General features: G+C 40.4%; 1 protein-coding gene across 7 annotated transcripts in view; it reads right to left on the bottom strand.

The window, feature by feature from the left end:
- LOC106839008 (acyl-CoA synthetase medium chain family member 1) overlaps positions 1–27,039 on the bottom strand; it is a 49,839-nt gene that overhangs the window by 10,283 nt on the left and 12,517 nt on the right. For 5 of the 7 annotated variants that reach the window (XM_070484713.1, XM_070484714.1, XM_070484712.1 and 2 more), the window contains exons 4-11: positions 21,778–21,988; positions 19,262–19,469; positions 17,275–17,415; positions 14,869–15,028; positions 11,436–11,515; positions 8,993–9,116; positions 6,590–6,670; positions 5,975–6,076 (exon numbers count right to left, since the gene is read on the bottom strand). In XM_070484713.1, coding sequence (XP_070340814.1) covers positions 5,975–6,076; positions 6,590–6,670; positions 8,993–9,116; positions 11,436–11,515; positions 14,869–15,028; positions 17,275–17,415; positions 19,262–19,469; positions 21,778–21,988 — 1,107 coding nt within the window. The remainder of the gene's footprint in view (positions 1–5,974; positions 6,077–6,589; positions 6,671–8,992; positions 9,117–11,435; positions 11,516–14,868; positions 15,029–17,274; positions 17,416–19,261; positions 19,470–21,777; positions 21,989–27,039) is intronic. The other 2 variants (XM_070484715.1, XM_070484716.1) reach the window with 1 other exon arrangement.

The following is a 27,039-nucleotide window of genomic DNA, read 5'->3' as shown; positions in this document are numbered from 1 at the left end:
AAATACACAAAAAAACTATTAGAAATAATAAATGAATTCAGTAAAGTTGCAGAGTACAGAATCAACATAGAAAAATCAGTTGCATTTCTACACATTAACAATGAAATAGCAGAAAGAGAAATTAAGAATACAATCCCATTTACAATCACAACAAAAAGAATAAAATATCTTGGAATAAATTTAACTAAAGAGGTGAAAGAACTATACACTGAAAACTAGAAAATATTGTTGAGAGAAATCAAAGAAGACACTAAGATATGGAAAGATATTCCATGTTCTTGGCTTCGAAGAATCAAACAGTTAAAATGTCCGTACTTACTAAAGCAATCAACAGACTCAATGCAATCCCTATCAAAGTTCCAATGACATTTTTCATAGAAATAGAACAAAAAATCCTAAAATTTATATGGAACAATAAAAGACCCCATATAGCCAAAGAAATCCTGAGAAAAAAGAACAAAGCTGGAAGTATCACACTCCCTGATTTCAAAATATACTACAAACCTATGGTGTTCGAAACTGCATGGTACTGGCACAAAAAGATACACGCAGATCAGTGGAACAGAATCAAGATCCTGGAAATAAACCCACACATCTATGGACAGGTCATTTTCGACGAGGGAGCCAGGAACATACAGTAGAGAAAGAAAACTCTCTTCAATAAACAGTGTTGGGAAAACTGGACAGCCACAAGCAAAAGAAGGAAAGTAGACCATTCTCTTACACCATATGCAAAAACTAACTCAAAGTGGATTAAAGACTTGAATGTAAGACCTGAAACCATAAAACTTCTAGAAGAAAACATAGGCAGTATGCTCTTTGACATCAGTCTTAGCAGCATCTTTTCAAATACTGTGTCTTACCAGACAAGGGAAACAAAAGAAAAAATAAACAAATGGGACTACATCAGACTAAAAGGTTTCTGCACAGCAAAGGAAACCATCAACAAAATGAAAAGACAACCTAACAATTGGGAGAAGATATTTGCAAACCATACGTCTGATAAGGGGTTAATATCCAAAATATATAAAGAACTCATACATCTCAACAACAAAGAAACAAACAACCCAATTAGAAAATGGGCAAATGATATGAACAGACATTTTTCCAAAGAAGATATACAGATGGCCAATAGGCACATGAAAAGATGTTCAACATCAGTAATTATTAGGGAAATGCAAATCAAAACCACAATGAGATACCACCTCATGCCCATTAGAATGGCTATAATTAACAAGACAAGAAATAAATAGTGTTGGAGAAGATGTAGGGAAAAGGGAACTCTCATACACTGCGGTAGGAATGTAAACTTGTGCAGCTACTATGGAAAGGAGTGTGGAGATTCCTCAAAAAATTAAGAATAGAACTGCTATATGATCCAGATATTCCACTTCTGGGTATTTATCCAAAAAACACAAAACCACAAAAGTGTAAAGATAGATGCAACCCTATGTTCATTGCAGCATTATTCACAATAGCTAAGACTTGGAAACAACCTAAGTGCTCATGAAGAGATGAATGGATAAAGAAGATGTGGTATATATACACCGTGGAATACTACTCTGCTATAAAAAAGATGAAATCTTACCATTTGCAGCAATATGCGTGGACCTTGAGGGTATCATACTAAGCAAAATAAGTCAGATGGAGAAAGTCAAATACTGCACGGTTTCACTCGTAAGTAGAAGATAAAAACAACAACAAGACATGGAGATTAAATTGGTGGTTACCAGAGGGGAGGGGAGAGGAAGGGGGGCAAAAGAGGTGGTAGGGCACATGTGTACGATGATGGATGGCAATTAGTCTTTGGGTAGTGAACATGATGTAGTCCACACAGAAACCAAAATATAATGATGTACACCTGAAATTTATATAGTGTTATAAACCAATGTTACTCAATAAAAAAGAAATAAAGTAAATAGATATGAAGAACAAAGAAGCTACCTGCAAGCTTCTTTGAGAAGTGTTCTTTTTTTGAATGCTGGAAATATCTGTCTTGTAATATATGTAGTGAAGTGTTTACCAAGACTTGTAATAGCAAAGTTTCTAACAAGCTATATGAAAACTGCATTCAGGAAAGTGCTCTTTCAGTGAATGTAGTGCTACCCATTCTGTACTGCATGCAGGAAAGGGTTTAACAAGATGTAATAAAGATGTTTCTAACAAAGGTACTTGCAAACTGAGTTCAGGACACTTTTTTCAATAAATGGACATAATACTGGTTCTTGTAACACATATAGTGAGGTGACTAAGACTTGTAATACAGATTTTTCTAACAAACTGAAAACAAAACAAAAAACCAGTAACTGAATATAAGCTAAAAGAACAGAAACTTCAGTGATCACACATGACAAACAACAGTCTTTGCAAAAAAGAATTTGGAAAAATCTCAACACAAAGAACTACCATAGCCTTCAAGAGTTAAAAACAAAAAACTGAGCAACTTCTTCCCCTCGAGAAGTGGGAGAATCGGATTTCCAGAATTACCACATTATAATAGTGAAAGGCCCAGTTTTCAACTAAAAAATCACAAGGCAAAACATGGCTCATTCAAAGGAATGAAACTGATTGATAGAAACCATCCCCGAGAAAGCTCACACATCAGACCTACTAGGCAAATAATTTAATCAAATGTTTTAAATAATGTCAAATGGCTCAGGAAAAAAATGGACAAAACTAAAGGAAGTCAGGAAAATGACATGTGGACAAAATGAAAATATTAACAAAGAGAAAGAAACTATAAAAAGGAACCAAATAAAAATTCTGGAGCTGAAGAGTACAATAACTGAAATTAAAAATTCACAAGTGGGTTTCAACAACATATTTGAACTGGTGTAAGAAAGAATCAGAGAATATAAGATAGAACAATTGAAATTATTGAGTCTGAGGAGCAAAAAGAAGAAAAATGAATGGAGTCTAATGGACTTCTGTGATACTATCAAGCAGACCAACATATGCATTATGAGAGAAGGAAAAAGAGAGAGAGAGAGAGGCAGAAATATTATTTGAAAAAATAATGACCAAAAACTTCCTAAATGTGATGAAACTCTTGAACCTACAAATTCAAGAAACTCAAAAAAATCCAAGTATGATAAATCCGAGAGACCTACACCAAGACACATTATAATCAAACTCTTGGAAACCAGAGAAAGAGAGAATCTTGAAGGCAGCAAGAGAGAAGTGAGTCATCACACACAAGGAATTCTCAATAAGATTATCAGCTGATTCTCATCAGAAACTTTGAAGGCCAGAGGTGGCAAGATTACATACAGTTATATGTCCACTGGCAACAGGGATATGTTCTGAGAAATGTGTCATTAGGTGATTTCGTCATTGTGTGAACATCACAGAGTGTACTGAAGGGGAACAAAATTTGCCACCCCAAAATGTATCTCTTTAACATGAGGATTATTTTAGGCTGATTATTTTTAAGAAATAAAAGACTCAGAAAGTGTTTCTTGTTACCTTCTCCTTAACTGCATAAAAGAATTCAGGTTAAAAAACCTGTCTCAACAAGCAAACTATCACCTTAACATAATATGAACTAGGTGGTAGACAGAGAAGAATCTAGACAAGCCTGTTCGTTGGGCTCCCCTCTGTGTTATTCTGTTTCCGTGTGGTCAAACACTTGTTTTCCAAACATTTGCTCCTTTTCATCTACCTGTGAATTGCCTTCTTTCCCTTTGCAGACCCTGACTTTCCCCACCTGCAACATCTTCTTTTGTCTGTAGCTGAGGATGGTATTTAAGGTGAAGGCTTCAGCTATTTTGGTGAGTTACTCGGTTTTCCTGGGTTTCTTCCATCTAAATGTGTTATTAAAGTTTTGTTTGTTTTTTTTTTTCCTGTTAATCTGTCTCATGTCAATTTAATTCTTAGACTAGCCAGAAGAACCTAGAAAGGTAGAGGAAAATTTCTTCCTCCCCTACTGTACTTACACAAACCTAGATGGTATAACCCACTACACATCTAGGCTATATGGTACTAATCTCATGTGACCACTGTCGTATATGAGGTCCATCATTGACAAAAACGTCATTATGTGGTGCATGACATTGAAGAGCTCCTATAACTCAACAACAACAACAAAAATCCAATTTAAAAATGAGCAAAAGACTTGAATAGACAATTCTCCAGAGAATATCTACAAATGGCCAATATGAACATGAAAAGATGCTCAACATCAGTAGTCATTAGGGAAAAGCAAATTAAAGCCACACTGAAATAGCACTTCACACCAGTTAAGATGGCTATTATCAAAAAATCAGAAAATAACAATCTTGGCGAGGATATGGAGAAGTTGAAACCCTCGTCCATTGCTGATGGGAATGTAAAATGGTGCAGCCACTTTGGGAAACAGTTCCTCAAAAAGTTAAACATAGAATTACCATAAGATCCCAAACAGCAGAAATAACCAAATGGCCATCAAGAAACTACTGAATATACCAAATGTGCTACATACATACAATGGAAAACTATTCAGTCTTTAAAAAGAATGACATTTTGTTACATGTTACAATGTGGACGAACCTTGAAAACATTGGGCTAAATGAAATAAGCCAGACACACAAAAGGGCAAATGTTGTATGATTCCCCTTATATGAGGTACCTAAAACAGGCAAATTCATAAAGACAAAAAGTAGATTAGAGGTTTCCAGGTGCTGGGGAGAGAAGGAGAGGGAAGTTCTTGTTTAATCAGATCTGAGTTTCTGTTTGAGATGCTGGAAATTTTCTGCAGATGCATAGTGGTGATGGTTGCACAATATTGTGAATTGACTCAGTGCCGCCGAATTGTATGCTCAAACGGTGAAAACAGTAAGTTTTATGTTATATATATTTTATGTCAATAAAAAGGAAAGAGGAAAGCAAACAAATCTCAATGGAACAGTATGATCATCTCATTGTCCTGAGAGCATTGTGAAAAGGGAGACATAGGTGTGGGCATATGTGAGGACATCTTTGCAAAATAAAATATATCATGTCCAATAGAAAAAAGTCATTGCTCTATCACTCCAGTTCAATTTAACCAGAATCACTGTGGTTGGATCTAAGAACTAACATATTTTTTAAAAATCTCCTCAAATGATTCTAACATTGCAGGTATGGTTGGGAACCACTATCTATCCACATGTAACTCTGTGCTTATTTTCTCTTTTATACAAACAAAGTTGTGCTGCTGAGAATTAAGGCTAAGGCCTTCATGTTTGCTTTTGAAGAATAGTACCACAAGAGGCCACATCAAGGCCATTGTGTGAGGACAACAGTGGCACCAAGAGAACCTCCAGTGGCTGTGACTTTGGAGAAAGGAGATGGAGTCTGAGATCAATTACAGGGTCTGTCCACCCTTCCATGGCCAATCTTGGGAGCTAAGAATTTCCTCTTACTGGTCAGTACTGACCTGGGAGGGCTAGGGTTTGTATGATTAAGAGTTTCAGCAGGATACCTTATAGCCTATAGCAGTTTCCTATACTGCCTGGATTTCTCATGTAGAGTTTGGAGCCAAAACCCCTAATTCATTGGTTTGAATCTTAGACCTGCCATTTACTTGACATGGGGAAGACACCACTTCCAATCTGCAGTTTCTTTCTCTGTAAAGTGGAGACAATGGCACCTCATGGAGGCTCAGTGAGGTTAACAGATTTGTTCACACCCTGTTGGTAAGTGGGATGATAGGATTTGAACCCAGTCAAAGCCTGCATTCTTAACCACAGGAGATCACTGGACCCCAAGTCTGGTGGTTCTGAAGCTGGTTTTCTTTCCACCCCATCAGTCAGCCCATAAGTGCCAGATGGGTTAGGAGAGAAGGAATGTGGGAACAGACTATGAACTTGGAGATTAACTAGAACAGTCTTCACTGAGTTAGAGCGAATAAAGAGGTGAAGTCTCAGGATGCAGAGTTGAGTCCACTCCCTTATCACCTGCACGGCTCCCTGCAGGGATCTCTGGGCCTGGCTGAGGGCAGATGGGGTGCCCTTACCTGGTAGCACATGAAGAGGCCTATGGGCTTGGTGGGCTTGATCCTGATGCCAATGTTTCCTTCGGTGTCGGGCGGTAGGACATTCCCCTTGTCGTCAATGATCTAGAGCAAGAGGCCTATGAATACCAAGCTGCAGGGTTCCCCCAACACTTCTGCTCCACCCCAACATTCCTGGCTTATACACGTGACACCAGTGGGGATAACTGCGGGAGAAGCCCTGTCGGAAAATAAAATAAAACTGTCAAAAGTTTTGAAATCAGCAAATGGTGAAACTCAAGTCATGGGTCTGTTTGTATCATGGATATATAGACATAGCAAAAGTGCCTTCCAGTTAGAAAACGTGAGTAAGGAAAAACTAAAGCACCAGCTGGTGGAGAGAGCTGCCCGTGCTACCTCCAGGTACTTTTTTCCCACCCACTGTGTGGGGCTCTAGCTGTCATGGTGAGCTGCATTCATGCCCAGAATACCACAGTTCTCAAATGAGACACCCACAGGAAACTGGAGGAAAAAACAGGAGGAGAGGAGGAAGGACAACTGGTGGGCACCACTGGTGTCACATAACGGTCCAAGCTGAGCCCTAACTGCTCCCTGCCAACAATGCCTTTAGGATCAGACCTGGACGTCAAAGGGTGGGATGGCCTTCCCCATGGAACCCGGCTTGATCTTCATTCCCCGGAGAATGCCACAAGTTATTCCCTGTTCACAAAGGAAAGAGAACTGGGGTTGGCCAAAGAGTCCAGGCTGATCACAAGGTAGCAAGAATCACACGCAGCATCACCTTTGCTCACAGATATCATCTGATGCTGCACAAAGAGCCCCTGTGGGGAAACTAGAAGATCTGGATTCTAGATTCAAGGCACTGACCCAACTCTATTCAGCAGACATTCACTGTGCCCATCATGGGTTGGGCCTGTGCTAGGTGCTGGGGCTACAGAGTCCAGTAGGCGAGGCCAAGAGAGAAGCAAAGGGCTGAACCAGGGGTTGTGGGCATGGAATGTGGGGTCTGGAGTGCCTTCTCTTTGCCAGGCACGTGTCCATTTGCCAGGGGAAGGCCACAAGTCCACTTAACAAACATTTCCTTGGGGCTGTTGAACAGTGATAGAATGTTGCCTCAACTACTCCTCAGAGCTGCGTTGAGATTATTCAGATTGTCATGGTGTCCCCTCTGCCCCCATAGCCCCATGCCCATTTATCCTCCCGATGAACATTATTCCTCCTTTACGGTTCTTTGAAATATCATTCTTTCTAAAGCTAACTGATTTACAGTCAGACCGTGGTTTGAATCTTGACTCCAACACTCACCAGCTATGTGCCAATCAAACTCCCTTGATCTCCCCCTCTGTCTAAGTGGGGTAATTATAACACTGACCTCTCAGAGTACTTGTGAGTGCATGGGAAATCCTTCACACAGTGCCGGGTGCACACCAAGTTAGTTCAGTAAATGACTACTACTAGCTATTACTCAGGCCCCAGAAAAGTCATTGGGAGATTCTCCTTCTGTAGTATTTCCCCCCATACTTCTATTGTAGCCAACCAGGACACTATATTTATTCTTGCTTGTCTGTTCCCTCTGTGGATAGCGAGCATTCTAAGAATAGAGATTGCCCCATCCATCTCTGCACTCCCAGCATCTAGCACAGCACCTACCTGAAAACAGCAAAGGCAACAGTAGCTGCAATGTGAGCATATACTAGGGGTTGGACACTATGGCCAGAGCTTTATATACTTCCTGTCAGTTACTTGATCACAACCCAGCAAGATTGGCACTGTGGTTTCCATTTTGGAGATAGGGACGCTAAGACTCTGGAAGGTTCAATGATACGCTACAGTCTTGAAGCCTGTAATTGACAAGGCTGAGACTTGAACTGGGGTCTAAGCTCCTGGGAGAGGAAGCTCTTGCCCCTCTGCTGTGTCACTGCTTAACAGACAGGAAAACGTTGCACAGATGAGTGAGTAGGTGTGAAAGTGCTTTGAGAAATAAAGCACCATCTGGGTATAAAGGAGTATTCTATTGTTGCAAATAGTTAATGCAAAGGGACTGGGGCCATGAACATAGTATAATTCATAGGTGAGTGTAATTCTCGCCCCACTCTCCTCCTTGTCCAACTATAAACTGTGAGCCATACAAGGACAGGCCCAGAGTCTTAATATATCTCAGGCCTGGAAGCAGACCAATTAACTGCTTACTTAAAATTTTTTTGCAGAAAAATTACAGACAGGTATGTGAATTGAAACTAAGACATCATTTTGCTACAGGTCCTGAGATGGCAGTCATCCCTCTGTCAGCCAAAGGGATGATGGGCAGGTGGGGAAAGTGGCTCTGTCCAGCTTCAGAAATGGATGGGGAATGTGTTGGAAGAGAGATACCCACCCACACTGTCACTGATAAAGTTCTTGAGGTTCAAGACACGCATGATTCTCTGGATGCCCCACCCACCTGGCTCTCAGTGATGCCCTTTGGGATCACACTCTGTGTGTGTCTGTGTGTGTGTGTGTGCACGCATGCACATGTGCACACACAGAAAGTTCCTGCTACCTCCTCCACTCCTGCTAGTGTCCTACAATCAAACCTGTGTGCTGTCCTCATAAGCACCCAGAAATGAACTTCTGGAGCCAGCTCTGCCTGCCCCTGTGGTTTATGCCTTAGGACAGGATGGTGAAGTACACAAGACTTGTGGGTGGTGGCTTCCAAGTTGCTAGAGAGACTCTTCTATCCTCTCACTCCTCCTGGGCTCCTCTGAGCTAATAATCACAGGGTCTGTGACACCAAGTCCTTAGATCCCTTTTTAAGTTTTTGTCCAATAGTTTTCAGCACATTGGTCTCCTGACAAATCGAGGAGCTGTGAATTGTCTCTCCACAGATCAATTTGGGGCAAATTAGCCTAGACCCCTGGAGCCTCCCACAGGCTTCCATCAATGCTGTGGGGCCTCTGCACACACTGGTGTATGATTCAGCCCATCTGATGGGCTCTGTGGCTGAGCGCATCCTGCCTGGCCCAGAAGGGACCATCCACTTACCGTTTCTGACTGTCCATACACCTGGTAGAGCAGAACTCCTGTCTGTCTTCTCCACTGCTCTTGCTCTTCAGGCAGCAGGGCCTCCCCGCCAGCACAGGTGTGCTCCAGGGTGGGGAACCTGAGACTTAGCAGAAGGCAAGGTGTCAACAGAGCCTCAGGTCAGGCCTTGGACCCTCTGCCCCAGGCCCAGGGTGTTAAGAGCTCACAGCGTTGTCATCTGGATCATTCACGCTTCTGCTTCGTCACTTTCTTATTTGCCTTCTGGGCAGTTTACTGATGGTCAAGGCCATCGAGTGAGTGGAAGTCACTCACTTCCTGTTAACTCTTCTGGCAGGGGCTAGGTGGTGTTGGTGAGGCTAATGGGTTAAATCAGGGAGTTTCAGATTAAATTTGGATATTGATGTAATAAGAGGGTGAAAAACATGTTTATCAGACCTTGTCTTAGAGAAACGTTCTATGTGGCTAAGAGGGATATTTTTATAAACCATAAAGGGGTGAGGAATAGGGCCCCAAGGACATGCTAGGATGGTAATAGAATGGTACTGCCTTCCATGGAGAGTGGGGTTATGTGAACTGAAGGGCTTTTGTATTCCTGAGTGGAGAATGCAAGTTAGGGGTTGGAAATGAATTGCTCAGGACATCAAGGAAGGTTGGGCTGAGTGGAGGTAAAGAGAGGAGGAGGAGGGACATTGGTAAGAGCCCTAAGGGAAGGAATTTTGGAGAGAACAGAAGGATCTGCTGTGAACATTCTAGCCCTTTGCTAGGTACCTTGTGTGATGTAAATCCTCTCCTGCATTTTCCCCATGAAATTTTCCAGAAACATTATAAAAACAATCACAAAATAATGATGAATTCCCTAAAGGAAATGAGGACAAGTAATTGAGGTCCGAGTAGTGCTGGCATGGGGCTGAGCTGGGCCAGCTCTTGGGGATGAGGGAGGTGGCAGATGTCCGGTTCACCTTTCCACACTTGTCACTCTTTCCTGGTACATACAGGTCAGGGGTGACCGACAGGAGGGCTGGTCTCATTGAGGGTGTCTTTCTTATTCTTCTGGAGCTTTATCCAAAGCAGATAAAGTGGCAGAGTCTCTGATGGAGTCATTAGTTATGCCCTGGGTGGATTTTTACTGAGTTTGGACAAAGGTCACCATCTGAGGAATGTTGCAAAAAGTGGCTGTAAGATGAGCTTTGAAATACAGATGGAAACAGAATCCAGCCAGTTTGAGGCTTCATAAATAAATCAAGTTGTGTTTCAGAGTTAGCTTCGTAAGGGTAGTCATTGAACTCCTTGGTATTTTAACTCATGTCTAAAACACGCTAGCTCTGATTTTGGAAGTAGCCATTTCAATTTCACAGTCTCTATAAGATACATAAATTCCCATAAGTTTCAAAGAGCAGATTACAGTTTAGCTAAAAATTAATCCACAAACACAGGGAAATGCAAAAATAAAACTAGAGTAAGATAATACTATACACCCATCAGATTGGCAAAAATTAAAAACTCTGACAATGGCAAATATTGCCAACGATGTGAAACAATGGTAATTCTCCTACCTGCTAGTGAGAGCATAAATTGGTTGAATACTTTGGAAAATAGGGTGCTAGGGTGCAGTGTCAGTGTGACCTAGCAATTCCTCTCCCAGAAAAACTCTACAGAAATGTGTGCTTAGATGTCCCAGCGTGCATGTGCAAGAATTCAGTACAGCATCAATCACCAAAAGTCCAAACTGTAAACTGCACAACTGTCCATTAATGGTAGAAATGATTTTTAAAAAAGGTGGTATGTTCATAAAGTGGAATATGATACAGCAATGAGAATTAATTACAGCAATATGCAGCAACAGGGACACATCTCAGAAACCGAATGTTGAAAAAAGAAGCCAGATATTACAGAATAATAAGATTAAATAAAGTTCAAAGGTAAGTAAAATAGAATAATTTGTTTAGGGATAGTTCCTTAGGAGGTTAACTATGAGGGAAGGTAGGGAAACAAACCCATTAAAAACCAAGATATTGGATTTCTTTAGGGGAGATGGAGAGGCGTGAGGAGGTCTCTGGGATGCTGGCAATGTTCTATTTTTGTGACTTGTGTGATTGGTTACATAGGTGTTTTATTTTAAATAATTAATTAATCTGTAAATTTACGTCATGTATTTTTCTATATATTTCACAATAAAAATGTTTAAAAGAGAATACACCCACAATGATGCAAGCCTCACTGAGTGTTTCACTCAGATTTCTGAGTCTCAACTTAATGAACTAATTAAAATGATAATCCTGATAATTATCACCAACACTTACCACATATGAGCACACGCACACACACACACGTACACACTACCCTCAAAGAATCAGAATCAAAAACAGTCAGACCACGGTGCACTGGATTCCTTAAAATCCTACCCAAAGATGGTCATTACCAGCTACAGCCACTTCTGCCATACCTGGTGAAATCCTGCTGCAGAATCATTCGAAATACGGATGGTGCAGCAAGGCATTGGGTGATGGGGTATTTGGAGAGTGTCTAAAAAGTGAAGAGAGAAGGAATTTTACTATTGTAGCTAAGATTAAAAATATCATCCAATTATTAGCATTTTAATTCTGATCCCTCCTCTAGGGAAACTCATTTATTCATTTGTTAATTCTTTCAATATACATATATTGAGCATGAATTTTGTACGTGGCATTTGTCAGGTACTCTTGGGGACACCAGGAGAGTAAGATAAAGTCCCAACTCCTATGGAGAGTAGGTAATAATAATAGAGCAGATAAAACAGGACTCAAATGATAAGGCAGAAGTTGGGAGATGTCATAAGAGAAATTTGGAGAAAGTCCTGGGAGAACGTAGGAGAGGGAAATATTCCTTCTGAAGAGGTGGTCCAGAAGCATCACTGGAACAGGTGGCATTTCGTTGGGGCATTTAACAAACGGCTACAGTGTCTACAGGCAAAGAATGGGGGAGATTCTTGAAGATAGAAGGAATAGTTTCAGGAGCTGAAGAAACATTGAAGTAAAGTTAAATAATATGATTTATTTAGACACATAGGTGAGAAATAAGAAGTAAATTTAAGAAGACTGGGGTTAGTTGGAGCCAGATTACTTAGGGTCTAAAATGTCTGGCTTTCAACATTGTTTAGCTGGAGGTGGGAGTCCTTCAGAATTTCAGATCAGGGTGCAGATCTGCTGGGAGAGCCAGGAACACTGAAGGGAAAAGAATGTGGCTTTGGGGGTCTGCCTGGCATGAATTCAAATCCTGTTACTTCATTTCTCTGCAATGCTGTTTCCTCATCTGTAAAGTGGGAGTATCCGTGTCTTCCATGTAGAACCATGATGAGGTATGATAGGCGCTTAGGAGAGCTCTGCCTCCACCCTCTTTCCCTCTCTTTATGAGTCTAATCAGCTTTTAATCTCTGGATTCTATCTCTGCAATATCTCACATTCACATTCTCTTTTCAAAAAATTTTAGTTCTCTCCTCACCCCCAGTCTCACTGTTCCACATGCAAAGAGCACCTCTCCATACTCTCGCTCTAGTCCACTCCAGCCACTGTAACTGGAGTCTCTAACTCCAACCTAGGCACGGAGCATTGGATCAGTATCCTGGTGACAGACAATTGACTTAAACTGGGCCACTCGGCTTCTAGTGGTCTGGCCTGGTCATCTGGACAGAGAGAATATCAACCCAGGAAGGCTGCGGCCACCATGTTTGGCTCCCTGCATGTCAAGAAGCAAAACTAGGTCTGCAGAGAGAAAGAAGGGAGCAGATATACAGAGAAAAGCAGAGGAGACGCAGAAGCTGCCTCTATTCCTGGTGTCTTTCTGGTTCCTATTCCAGACCCTTGTCAGGCTCAGCCTCTCCTCTTCTCTTCCAGCATCCTGGCATGTCTCAATGCCCTCTCTCCGTATAATCCCTTTTTCCATTAAGCTACTTTGAAGTGAGTTTCTGGTACTTGCACCCAAGGGAGCGTTGTTTAGTACATAAGAATTAGAGATAGTATGTGTCATGGGTCTTGCCCAGAGCCTGGTGCTTACTAAGTCCTCACCAAACGTTGGCTCTGGTCGTTATTGTCTAAGTTGTAATTTATGACTCATCTTGCTGCTTTGCAGCTTTTGGTAGGAGTGTGCAGCAGGCAACAGGGGGCTCTTGCAACAGATGTGGCAAGAAAGTGCAAGTTGAGGTGGTGGGCAGAGAGGAAACGGAGGGGAAGTTTTGTTTTGTGAGTTTAAATAGTAAATTTTTAATTTAACATTTTTTATTTTAGTTAATATTGCCCATCTTTCATAAGAGGGACTGAGTAAAATTAAACTAAATTAAAATTTTGTTATTAAAAATTCACAAAAGTAATGAGTGGAAAATAAATCAAAATAACTAAACTTTCAAATGCTGAGTTTGTTTTTCTTTTAGTAAATTAGTAGGATTAATACTTTGAAATAATTTAAGCTTAAAACACGCTAGCACTTTGGGGGCACTCTGTGTAGTGGAGGGAGGATTAGACCTGATAGGGTGGGGTGTGTGGAGGTGGACTCAGTGTTTTCTGTGCAGCTTTAAGCCTCAGGGACTGGCAGAATGTGGGAAGTAATGATGATGGAGAGGCGGATACTGATATGGGGGCAGGGAATGAGAAGTGGGAAGTGCGGTTTGAGGTGCTGCAGGAATGATCAGATGGACTTGACCAACCAGCAGATAAACATGGGAGAATTCGCATGGAGAGAGAAGACCAGACCCAAGGTGCCATTTTGAGAGCTACCTGAACTGATGTGCTTGCTGGAGAAATGGACGTGAAGGAAGAGGAGAAGTGAGAGGAATGGTGAGGGCAGACCCTTGAAGGACTGCAATGTTCTGGAGCAAGCTGGGTGAAGAGCAAGCAGCTGCAGCAAGTGGAGAATGTTCTATGGAGAAGTCCTTAGGTTGATCCAATGTGTACCAGGGTGAAGGGAAAGTATTTTTAGGATGGGAAACTTTGAATATGTTTATGGACTGAGGGAGTAGAGTTAACAAAAGGTGAGAGATTAAAAATACAGGAGAAAAGATTTACTAGATTAAAGATTAATAGGGAGGGGTCCCTAACAGAAGGGCAGGGAAAAGAGCAGAATCCCCAGTGGTTGTGGGGAGAGAGGTAGACTTTGAGAAGTGGAGGGGCAAATCTGCTTCTGAGCAAGGGTGCGAGTGGAGAGGCAAAGAGAATTTTTAGGTGAAGGGAAGTACATTGAAGGAGTTCATGCAGGTGACCTCAATTATCATCGTGATGTTTACCTAGCAATAACAGCAACTGCTACCACTTATTGAGTGTTTTTCTGTGCCAGCCTCAGGGCTAAGCACTTTATATACTTCGCCTGTATCATCTCATTAGTATTCCCAACAATTTTATGAGGTAGTAACTATTAACCAAAACTCCCATTTTACAGATAAGAAAACTGAGGCTGAGAGCGGCAAGTAAACCACTAATAAATGTCAAACGTGGGATAAGAAGCTAGATCTGTCACATTCCAAGGGCTCTGTTTTTAAACACTTCATTAAATAGAGTAAGCACACACACACACACACACACACCCCAGCTGCCTGGCCCTGGCAAAGCCAGGATCCAGGAGACCTGAGCTTGTTCTGGTTGCTTTAAATTCTCAAAATGTATATTCTGGGTCCCAAGTCCACAAAATTTGATCCACAGGTCTGGGGAAGGGCTTGGAAATGTGTATTTTCTTCAAGGTTACGTCTTGATGTGATTCTGTTACAACAATTGATTCAGTGCTACATACTCTGAGAAACCCAGAATCAGGGTTATATTATGCCATTGGCTTCTTTGCAAAATAAAATATTTCTTAGCAAGGACTAGCTTTTGAGCTTGAAACATGAGTTTCTTCTGGGAGTTTAGTCTTCTTACCTGGACAATGACGTTGGGGTCAAACCGGGGCAAATGATGGATAAAGACCGTAGACCCTGCTGTCCATGCTTCAAACATGGACGCCAAGACAGCCAGAATCCAGCCTGGGTCTGACAGGCACCAGAAGACATCAGACGTCTTCAGCTGCAGCAATTTCCTGCTAACTCCAAAATACAGTGGCCTCAGCTATGTGATCATGGGAGGATGTGACCAAGGGATGGGGATTCTGGTTTTCGGGGAGAAACCCACCCATTTCACTCTCAGTTCATGTGTTTTGCGTGGAGCTCCAGACCCACTCCTATCCCAGGTCCCCAAAATATGCCAAATCATATTTCCTAGTCACATGTGACTTCAGATGGTTCAGTCATAACGATTCTTAAGGCTTCTTCTGGAAATGCTGGAACAAAGTCTGTTGTTCTTTTCCTCGATTGGAATCTGTTACTGATATAGTCCTGGGTGATGCTGGCAGCCAGTATGGAAAAATAAGGGATGAGCCTTTCTGAGAACAATATCAAAACATAGCAGAAACAGAGCTGATAGATGGAGAGACAAAAACCTAATCCAGAGACTATCTTGCTATGTCTGAAGCCGAACTCTGGAGGGCCCTGCTTCATGATCCAATAAACTCCCTTATTCACTCTTTGGCTTAGTGATGTAGATTGGGCTTTCTGTCATTTGCAACAGAGAAACAGAGAAAGAGAGAGAGACGTAGACAGACCTAATTAATACTCCATCTTGGCAAAGGACTGGAAACAATTAGCCAAAAGGCAATAATTGAAAGGTGGAGTAGAGAAGGTCTCTCATTTCTCTACCTACTCTTACTGTTTCCGAGGGACCTCTGAAGGGATAACTCCTTGAGAAAACACAATTTAGCAGACTATGGCTTTGAGGAGCTTTTCTATTAGTAGGAAGTGACTTTGATAAGCCATCCACTCTCCTTCATCTCATCTCTCTTAGGATTGTAGCTCACCCACAGGAAATTACTAACTAGGAAGACCTCTCTTCTGAGCTTCAGACCCAACTACCCACTGACCACCTCTTCTGGGGTGTCTTTCAGGAACCGTCCCCCCTCCACCTTCCCACCCCTGCTGATCCTAATCTCTCCTGCCTCCCTTGTACTAATTCTTTCTCCTCCAGTGTTTCCTGTATTTCAGTGAACATCATTACTCTCCTTGAAATTGTCCAAGCCCAAAATCTGGGAGTCACTATGGACTTTGCGCCTCTTATCTCCCGCATCTAGCCAGAAGATTCTATCTCCTAAAAATCTCAAATGTATTAACTTTCTTCTTGTCTCTAGCATCTTGTCCAAGTCACCGTCATCTTAGATTATTCTAACACCCTCTTACTGGTCTTTATAACTCCATTTTAACTTTTTCTAATCCATTCTCCATCTTGCACGCACAGTGATCTTTTCAAAATACAAATCTGATCAGGTCTCTCACTTGCTAAAAATCTTTCAATACCTCATTGTTTTCTTAATAAACTCCAAATTCTACATCAAGGGCCACAAGCCCCTGAATGATCTGGGCCCTGCTCACTTTCCCAAATCCTTCCACCTGTCCCTCACCCGCCACCCTGAGCACCAGCTATTCCCAAGTCTCTGCAGTTCTACGAATGCTACTTTTGGTATCTTTGTGCCTTTGCCCTTATTTTCAGACTGCACAGAAAGCCCTCCCCTTCTTTCCACCCCTATTCCTCCAGGGTTTTTCTACTCAATTGTTACCATTAGTGCAGATACCCACTGCCCACAAGAAGCCTTCTCTGCCCCTGGTCTGGTTAATAAGTTAGAAAATATATAGAACTTGGTCTAGTCTAATTATTACTAGTTGGGGGAGGGGCAGAGAAGGTGTTTGGTTTAAAGTTGATTAAATGATTAACCCAGGGCTACAGCTTCAGCCTGTATGATTCCTTGCTCTAGGTTAGGGGCAGGGGCTTGGTGTGGCTTGGTTCCAGGTATGATTTTCCCTAAGAGCTCATGATTGGGAAACTCCAAGTCTGATTTGTCCATAATGGGAGAAAAGAGAGGACCTGTCACCGCAGGTCACAGTGCTAGAACATTCCGTCTTTCCCCACCAAACCCTGCAACCACTGACAGGGACACAATGGCTTGTCATTTGTGTGGTTTGCAGAATTCCTACTGCTTCCACCCTCATTTCCTCCACATCTCCTGTGAACGTGCTCAGGCAGGACCCAAATGTGCGTCCTTTCATTCAGAGGCCTCTGTCAGCAAACACTTAGGATTCCCAGCCTTCACCTCTTAGGCCCTTGGTGGTCTGAACGAGAGCAGAAGGGAGAAACAGGATGGAGTCCATTCTACTTAGAGCCCCTTTCCCAGCACACACACACAGACACCCACACCACCCCAGGTCTGTGGCCCAGCCTCTAAGTTGGTGCCCTCTTTCCTACCATGAAGGGAAGGAGGATCGTAAGGCAAGTCCCTGGTTGTGTTTTGCCATCTTGGGCAAGCCCGAGGTCCCACTGGTGAAGAAGATGGCCATTGGGTCCATGGTCTTTGACTTAACACAGGTGTGATCTGAGGATGCTGATCTGCAAAGGGATTCAAAAAAGGAGAGAAGTCATGTTTCCTGTTTTTCCATCCTCTAGGGGAGTAAAAGAAACAATATGAGCCTCAGAGTTGAAAACTGGGGGTTTGCAACACTGGAAGAAAGACTGGTTCTCCCAGTGTTAGGCAGCAAATGGAGTTTTTGAGTGACTTGGAAAAGAAGACTGAGATTTCTTCATTCAAAAAATGAGGAGGGGCTGGCCTGGTGGTGTAGTGGTTAAGTTTGTGTCTGTCCGCTTTGGTAGCCCAGGGTTCACAGGTTCGGATCCCGGGCATGGACCTAGCACCGCTCATCAAGCCACACTGTGGCAGCATCCCACATAAAATAGAGGAAGACTGGTACAGATGTTAGCTTAGCAAAAATCTTCCTCAAGCAAAAGGTGGAAGATTGGCAACAGGTGTTAGCCCAGGGCCAGTCTTCCTCACACACACACAAAAGATGGGGACAATACATCAGATTATTTTTTAGTTGAGCAAACACTGAAATACCACCAACTATGTTTCAGATAATGCTCTAAATGATTTACAAATAAGAACCCAATCTTCAGAGCAACCCTGAGAAGTGGGTACTGCTCTTATCAAGCCCATTTTGTGGGTGAAGAAATGCACGCTCAGAGAGCGTAGGTAACTTGCCTGAAGACACATAGCCAGAGAGTGGCAGAGCCAGGGTTCAAACCCAAACAGTCTGATCCCATGGACTGTGCTCTTCTTTATCACACTGCTGTTTGTTTTTTACACAAACCAGCTTTACATGAATTTAACTCCATGACCATGGTGATGAGGGGTGGGGAAGAGAAAGTGAGGGAGAGTGAGAGTGAAAGAAACATATCCAGCACCTGCCCTGGTGTGAGCCTGAGAGGACAGATAGAACCTGCAGTTCCCTCAGTCGGCCTGGACTCCTGGGAGCTTCTCCTAGACTGAAAGTCTCTTGGAGCTTCTATGATGGTAAATGTAGGTTTCCTATACTGTTCAATCAAAGAACTACAAATCATATCAGTGCTGGAGGGAACAATAGCTCTACTGGTCTTGCAGAGAAATGGTACCCTACTGACTCTGGGCAATTTAAGGGATTTTTAAAAAGCATTCTTTATTTAACTATTTCATTTAATTCTCTGACTTCAGAATCTAGCATAATTTTTGAATTCACTGTAATACTTGCCTTTTGGGGTTGAAGTAAAGAGCTTTAAAAATGAGAGGTTACCTCAAGAAAGCAGACCCAGAGTCATTTGTCTGCAGGATATGAAAAATGCCTGAAGACTCACAGAGTCAGAGTTTTGGAAGTGGAAGGGGATCTTCCTAACCTTCAATACTTCCCTAACTTTTCCTGCAACATGTCCCTAAAGGCACCCAGCCCCTGGGAGATAGGAAGTGTTCGCTCCCAAAGCTTCCTGCCAGCAACAGCCTCAATGTTTCTTGCAGTCTCCAATATCACCTTAAAAATTCATTTTAATCTTTCATCCAACTCCTTCATATATTTATTTATTATGTAAAAATAATATTTTAGATTTCTCACCTACAAAGAAGACATAACACAATAACCCTCTGACTTTAAACATCTCCTTTGCACAGTCCCAGGGTGATTATACTTTAGTGAGAGAAGCAGAGAAGTTCAATTTCCTTATATTACAGAGAAAGCAACCACAGCCAAGAGAGAGGAAGGAACCAGCCCAGGGTCACACAGCAAGGCAGTGGAATAGCCAAGAAGAGAAGTTTTTTGGTCTCAGACCTGGTGAGCTTCCCACCACTGGCTGCCTGTCTACCAGCACTTGGGAGTGGAGGGTCTTCCCCCACCATTCCTCAGAAAGCACATCTATCAGACCAGAAACTCACTTAATAAGTGATCGGAAGTCCAGCCACCCTTCACGGCTGTGGTCAGATACCAGGAACTTGATTTTCAGAGCAGGACACTCAGAAGCCACAGAGTCCACTTCTGGGGCAAGGGTATCTGTGGTTATGATCCCCTTGGCTTTAGACACCTGTAGTCGGTAGAGAATGTCCTTGGCCTTCATTAGGGTGGTCCCTGGCGTGAAAACAATCCCTGGGGATAAGAAAGGAAATTTGTTTCAGTTTCTCTCTCACAACCATGGGCTTCAGGCATGGCTTATCAGCATAGAAATCCCCTAACCTCTTGCTTGCAAAGTACAGTCTGCAGGCCAGCATCATCAGCACCGCCTGATACATAGAACATCATGCCCCACCTCAAACCTACTGAATCAGAATCTGCATTTTAACAAGCTGCCCAAGTGATCTCCATGCATGTTAAAATGTGAAAATGCTGCACTAATCTTTTCTACACTAGATGGATCCAGCCGGCAGACAGGTGGATCCTACTTTACACAACTTTACATGGGATCTGGGAATGTAGATGCAAGTAGGACAGTGTCCCTGCATCAGGACTAGCTGCATCACTGCCCCCACCTTTCTCTTCTCACTTCCCTCTCTGTCGGTTCCTTGTTGTAATCTTGAATCTCTTCTCTTTCCTTCATTCCTTATATCCAAATGTAACCTCATTGTCCTTTGAAGTTTCCTCCTTTCCTTTCCATCATCCAACACCAACAATTAGGTCAAGCCTCTGTGTGTTTCTCTCAGATTCTAATCTCTCCACAAGACGCCCTGCTCTGAATCTTCCTACCACCCATCTTTCATATTATCACCTGCTTAAGTTCCATAGAACACTGACTTTTCCCCTCCACATTTCTTCTCTGCACTAACACCTGTGGCCTCTCTCAGGAAAACGCTACATTCCCCATCCTGACATTGAAGGCAGTGCCCACTCTTCACCTTTCTCTCCCACAACTCTATTCTCTATTTCAAAATGACCATTCCTCATTATCTAGGCTGCTCCTGACTCTAAGTCTTTGCATGTGCTATACCCATTCATGGAATTCTCTTCCTTTGCTTCTACTCTTCTTTAATTCTACCCATCCCAGGGGGCTCTGCTCATGTCTTGGATTTCCCATGGGCCATCTCTTAGATCTACAGATGACACAGTTTCTCTATGCTCCCTCTGTCGTTGCTATTAGTTCTTGATTCTACATGATCTTGATGGATTAGCCATTTTATTTGTGAGAGAGTATGAGTCAGAGAGAGAAATATGAGCAGAAGCATGACAGCTTGTTGTATGAACATGCACAGAAGAACTGAAGTGATTAAAAAAAAAAATCCATGAATCCCAGACTGATTCTAAATTATATAGCTAAATAGATAGATAGTTATTTAAAAGGAGAAGGGAAATCTCTACAGAAAAATTCTAACTAATAAATTTAGAGAGAATGATATAAATAGAAAATCCTCATATAAAACCACCATAATAATAGTAAATTTAGTGAAGAATCATCAATGGATACTCAAACCATAGGGTGAAAGGCTGTTGGGGAAAGGGATATTCACACAGCCTCATAAGTATTACACCACAGATTACGTGTTAATTACAAGGGGAAAAGGTACCTTTACAAAGGTGGATGCCACCTTGCTAGAGTGATAAAACAATATCACTGGTGATAGGACAAACCAACTCATATACCACCTGATGTGATGCACTGAGAAAGACACAACATCGCCCATCTACTACTCCTGCCAAAAATGTTTAACCTGAATATAATCAAAAGCAAGAGTCAGAATTGGAAATTCTGAGGGATGTTCTATAAAACAACTGGCTTAGATACTTCAAAAATGTCATTTTCATCCAGAAAAGCCTAGGAACCATTCTAGATTAGAGACTGAAGAGACATGACAACAAAATGCAATGCATGACCCTTGATTAGATTTTGAATTTAAAGGGAAAAAAAGGCTATAAAGGACATTATCAGGACAATTGAGGAATTTTGACTATGGATGTATATTGGGTAACTATATTGTATCAGTGTTAGACTTCTTGTATGTTAACTCTGTTGTGGTTCTGTGAGGAGAATGTTTTGGATCTTAGCAGATGCATATTCCAGTGTTTATGGGTATTTATCTGGTATTTATGGGTCTCACAATGTCTGCAACCGATTCTTAAATTACTCAGTGGGGAAGGAGGGCTTAAATATGGTAAAATTTGATGAATAACAATTAATTAATATTTTTTAAAAGTAATAGTACCTGAGACGGTGCAAGAGAAAATGTGTGTGTGTATGTTTGTGTATGTGTATGAATGGGAAAGAATTATGATATTGGTTTTGAGAGTGAGTGAGCATGAGGGAGAGAGTGAGTGACAAAGAATAAAAGAATATATGAGGGAATCTGAGAAAGAGAAAGACTGTGAAGAAGAAAGAAGGCAGGGTAAGAGAAAAAACCTAATATTGCAGGACCAATTGACTCTAGGTCAGCCCTAAGGTCTATTGTGGTCTTTCTGAGTCACTGACCTGTTCGGATGCAGCCCACAGTCACCAGCCACCACTCAGGCACTCGAGGCAGAATCAAGGCCAGATGGTCTCCCTGTCGCAGGCCACCGGTTTGCGTAAAGACGTTGGCTGCACGTCGGGTTAAGTCTGTCATCTCTCTGAAACTCCACTTCACTTCATCCCCTTGGTCATTCACCCACCACAGGGCTGGGTTTGGACCTCTCTTGCCCTCCTGGTCAAGATCATACACCATGTTACTTCCTGCTTTGAAGGAAAAGGGCGCTTATCCACTGCCATAGTCATATTCCAGTGTGAGCATAGCTCAAGGACTGAGACCCCATTTTAAAGCATTCAAGAGCCAAGAGAAGTTAGGAGTGGGTGTGATGCAGCCAACTTCTTCTGGCCTAGTGTAGCCACCTTCTCTCAAGTCACATAAAACCATGAATAGCCTTCGTGTCTTCTATTGAAGATTTAAAGCTCCTTTCTCCCAGGAGTCTGAGCTCCATATAGACAGTGGGTTCCCCTCTATGCCTCAGTTTTCTCATCTATGAAATGGCAACAATAATACTACCTAGAAGGTAGTGAATTTTAAATGAGTTATTTAAGTGAATTTAAGTTTATTTAACAGTGTATTTAAATTTATTTAACAGTGTCTGGCCCAAGTAGGTGCTCAATAAATATTACTATTGTTATTATTGCTACATCATAAAATAAAGAAGCTAATTTAGTTCCTGAAGATTTGGGGGAATTTATTTTTAAATAAATTACTTCTAGGGGTGAAATCAGCAAGAAGACAACTCCAGGCCCTCGTTCCTTCAGAGAAACATCAAGTAAGTAAACAACAGACCAAAATGGTTTTGTGGGAGCTCTTAAAATAATCAAGGATCTGCAGCAACCCACAAATGCCCAAACAATAAAAGTCATACTCAAAATGGAAGGAAATTTTGTGATGTTTTTCTCTCTTGCACTACCCCTTCTCTGATGTGGTGCAGCATGGTCAGGAGGAAGCCACCCATTTCCCATCCCCTTTATGGGACAGAAGGAAAAAGAGTGTAACTTATTTGCAACATTCTGGCTTGTCTGGGGGCTGCTTAAGGGATTGGATTCTGTCTCATCTAACTTGGTGCTCAGATGGGAGTGGTGGCATAGTTTGAATATCAGGTTGAAAGCATCTGAAAGCAGTCACAGATGCCATGGTGTGTGAAGACTGTAGCCACTTAGGGGCAAGAAACTACAGACAGAGGAATACAACAGAACATCTAAGGCCCCAAGAAGATGCAAGGATAAGAATTTTATGGAAATTAAGGCATAAACATCAGCCATGTGCATGGGAAAATTGGGGAAAAAAGAACATGCGTGGGCCCAGGAAAGAAACATGGCAGGAAAGACCTGAGAAGGCCTTAAGTTTTCACACTGAGAAAATTCGTAATGGTCTTCTCCTGCATGGAGCCAATCTGCAAAGACTGAGCAGGATGGCTGCTTTTTTTCAAATGTTGAGTTTTCCACAAAAGATCACAAGGTCTACAAATAAACAGGAAAATATGGCCCATTCAAAGGAACAGAATAAATCTCTAGAAACTGACCCTAGAGAAACCCAGGCTTCAGCTACTAGACGAAGACTTTTAAATGACTGTCTTAAATATGCTGAAAGACCTAAAGGAAAACATGAACAAATAACTAACACAAATCAGGAAAATAACATATGAACAAAGTGAGATGATGAACAAAGAGAGAGAAATTACAAAAAAGAACCAAATAGAAATTCTGGAGCTGAAAGATACAACAGCTGAATCAAAAACCTTGCTAGAGGGGTTCCACAGTAGACTCAAATAGGCAGAAGAAAAGATCAGGAAACTAGAAGACAAGTCATTTGAAATTCTTGAGTCTGAGGAGCAAAAAGAGAAAAATGAAGAAAAGTGAATAGAGTCTAAGGGACTTATGGAACATCAGAAAGTAGACAAATATACATATTATGGGAGTCCTCAAAGAAAAAGAAAGAAAGAAAAAGGGACTGAGAGCTTATTTGAAGAAATAATGGCTGAAAACATCCAAAATTTGAGTAAAGACACGGATATACACATACAAGAGGCTCAATTAACTCTAAGTAGGAAAATCCAAAGAGATCTACACAGAGACACATTATAATCAAATAACAGAAGCCAAAGCGAGACTCTTGAAACAGCAAGAGAAAAGTGATTCATCATGCATAAGAAATGCTTATTAGGATTATCAGTGGATTGCAGGCCATAAGGCAGTGGGATGATATATTTTAAAGTGCTGAGGGGGAAAAAACCTATTAACCAAGAATTCTATATCCAGCAAAATTATCTTTTGAAAATTAGGGAGAAATTAGGACATTCCCAGATAAACAAGTTGAGGGAGCTTATCTCCACTAGACTTTCACTGTAAGAAATGCTATGAGTCCTCAAGTTGAAGTGAAAGGACAGTACAGAGTAACTGAAAGATGAAAATATGAAGCTCTTTGATAAAAGTAAATACATGGACAAATATAAAAACCAGTATTATTGCAATTTTGATTCATAACTCTGCTTTTTATTCTTTCAGAAAATTTAAAAGACAAAGCATAAAAAATAATTATAAATCTATGTTAATGGATACATAATACATAAAGATGTAATTTGTGACATCAATAACATGAAGTGGAGAGGTGAGATGGAACTGAAAAGGAACAGATTTTTGTATGTGAATGAAGCTAAGGTGTTATTAGTTTACAATAGATTGTTGTAGCTTTAGGATATTATATGTAATATACACAATATACAGAATATACAAAAGGAAATGAGAATAACACCAAAACGCATCACTAAAAAAAAATCCAGCAAGCACAAAGGAAGGCAGTAAAAGAAGGAATAAGGGACCAAAAGCTATGACATCAAGAAAACAATTAACAATATGGCAATAGTAAGTTCTTCCCTATCAATAACTACTTTAAATGTAAGTGGACTAAATATCCCAATCAAAAGACAAATATTGGAAGAATTGATTAAAAAACAGGATCAAACTATATAGTGTCTATAAAATGAAAGAATATGATAAAACCAATTTAAAAAACTCTCAGAAATTTTCTTGCAATAAAAATTGCTCACAATATAATATCAATTTTAAAAAGCAAAATCATATTTACATTATAATCCAAATTTATATTAGTAATATTCACTCATTCATTCAATATTTCCAAGTTCTCATTTTTTCTAAGGCCAAATGTTTTTAGAAGCCATTACATTCTTAGACCAAAACGATACAAGGATGAACAAGACACACATATATGCACATATGTAAATGGTTTTAAATATTTATGGCCAATTTTTGTTTTCTTGTTTAAATCAACTTTCTATTTTACTATAATTAGCATGCTTTTTTTGAAGATTTATTTATTTTTATTCCCCAAACAAACATATTCAGACTAAAATTCAGGCAAGGCAGAAGCTTATGAAAGAAAAGATTCTTATAAACAGAAAAATTTCTTCAGATTTCTCATCACATTTTCACTCCCTGAATGTTAACACTGATAATTGTTTGGTGTATATTCTTCCAGGAATTTTTTTCCACTCGTGAAAACATGATCCTACTACCTTTGACTCAGATGATTGGGACAAAGAATGTATCTCATCTGTAGTAAGATTATATATATATATATATTCACATCTATGAAAAAATCACTGCTATGAAAAATATTCTTGCCCAATAGATTAAAGAATATTAGCAAATATAAATCACTGGTGTGCACTGCTTATACAAGGTGAGAAGAGCATGTAATATTCCTCTAGGAGTTTTTAAAATGATGGAAAAGCTGGTGTATCAAGGTAGAAAACAACTGTTGTTGCTTAGAATTCAGACAGTATTTTAGCCCTTCACTTTCACAACTTAGAGAAGACATTGCTTAAGCAGTTATGGATTTTTGCACTAAGGATTAAGCTGATAACGTGATATTAAGGGAAGGCTGGAAGAAAACACACAACTCTTAAACTGTATTTGAACTTTAAAGTTTTATGCAGTGATGTTTGAAGCCGAGGGAAATTGAGAAATAGTTTTAAAAGATAAAATGCTGAGTAAGCAACTCAGCAACAAAAAGAAATGACCAATTAATACACAGGGCAACATGATGAATCTCAAAAACATTATGCTGAGTTGCTCAGTAAAAGAAACCAAACACAAAAGGGTGCCTACTGTATTATTTCATTTCTGACAAACCCTAGGAGAGAACTATAATTTCTAGTGACAGCAGATCAGTGGTTGCCTGGGGCTCAGGGTGAAGAAGGGTGGCGATTGACTGGGAAAGGACAAAAGGAAACTTTTGAGGTGATAGAAATGTTCTAAAACTTATTAAACTTTATTCTTAAAATGTGTGCATTTTATTCTATGTAAGTTATACATCAATATAGTTGACTTAAATAAACAAAAACCTACATAGCTACTCCCTGCCAATCTCTAACTAAAATATACTTTGAAAAAAGAAAATTGGAAAGGCTTATCAATTACTTAGGTGACTCATGAGTAATAAGATTATTTCTGAATATTAAAACACATGAGAGTTTATTATCTATAGAAAGGGTTTGCCTCAGAATTAATTAAAATGAAATACAAGTAGAAATTTAATGATTTCTCTAAATTAATGATAGAATATGATAGACTGAGAAAATTTAAATCCTAATTGACATAGATAAAACACTTTCCCAACAGTAATATAATTCACACTATTTTCCATTGCATTTGGAACATTCCAATCTCAAGAAATTTCAAAAGTTTAAAATAGAGTATGTTTTCTGACCATAATGGAATTAAGCTAGAAATCATTAACAATGAGACCATTAAAAACCCACACCAACTATCTGGAAACTAATCAATACACTTCTGTATAATCTATGGGTCAGAGAAGAATCAAAAAGGCAAATATAAATATTTTAAACTGAATGATAAAATATGACATATCAGAATTTGTATAATGCACCTTAAAAGTGCATTTAAAATTTTCAATGCATATATTATAAAAGAAGGAAGGCTGAAGAGTAAGGACTTAAGCTTCCATCTCAAGAAGCTAAAAAAAAGACCAGCAAATCAAATCAAAGGAAAATAGAAGAAAAGAAATAATAAAGATAACAGCATGCATCAATGAAATGGAAAACAAATACACAATAGAGAATATCAGTAAAGCCAAAGCTGGTTTTAAAAGATTAATAAAATTGATAAACTCTTAGAAAGACTTATCAAGAAAAAAAGAAGGACTAAACATATTAACAATATCAGGAATGAAAAAGCATACAT

The sequence above is a fragment of the Equus asinus genome, chromosome 14, assembly GCF_041296235.1.
Source record: "Equus asinus isolate D_3611 breed Donkey chromosome 14, EquAss-T2T_v2, whole genome shotgun sequence".
Classification (NCBI taxonomy): Eukaryota; Metazoa; Chordata; class Mammalia; order Perissodactyla; family Equidae; genus Equus; species Equus asinus.
The sequence above is the reverse complement of the archived record's forward strand: the minus strand, read 5'-3'. Positions and strand labels throughout refer to the sequence as shown.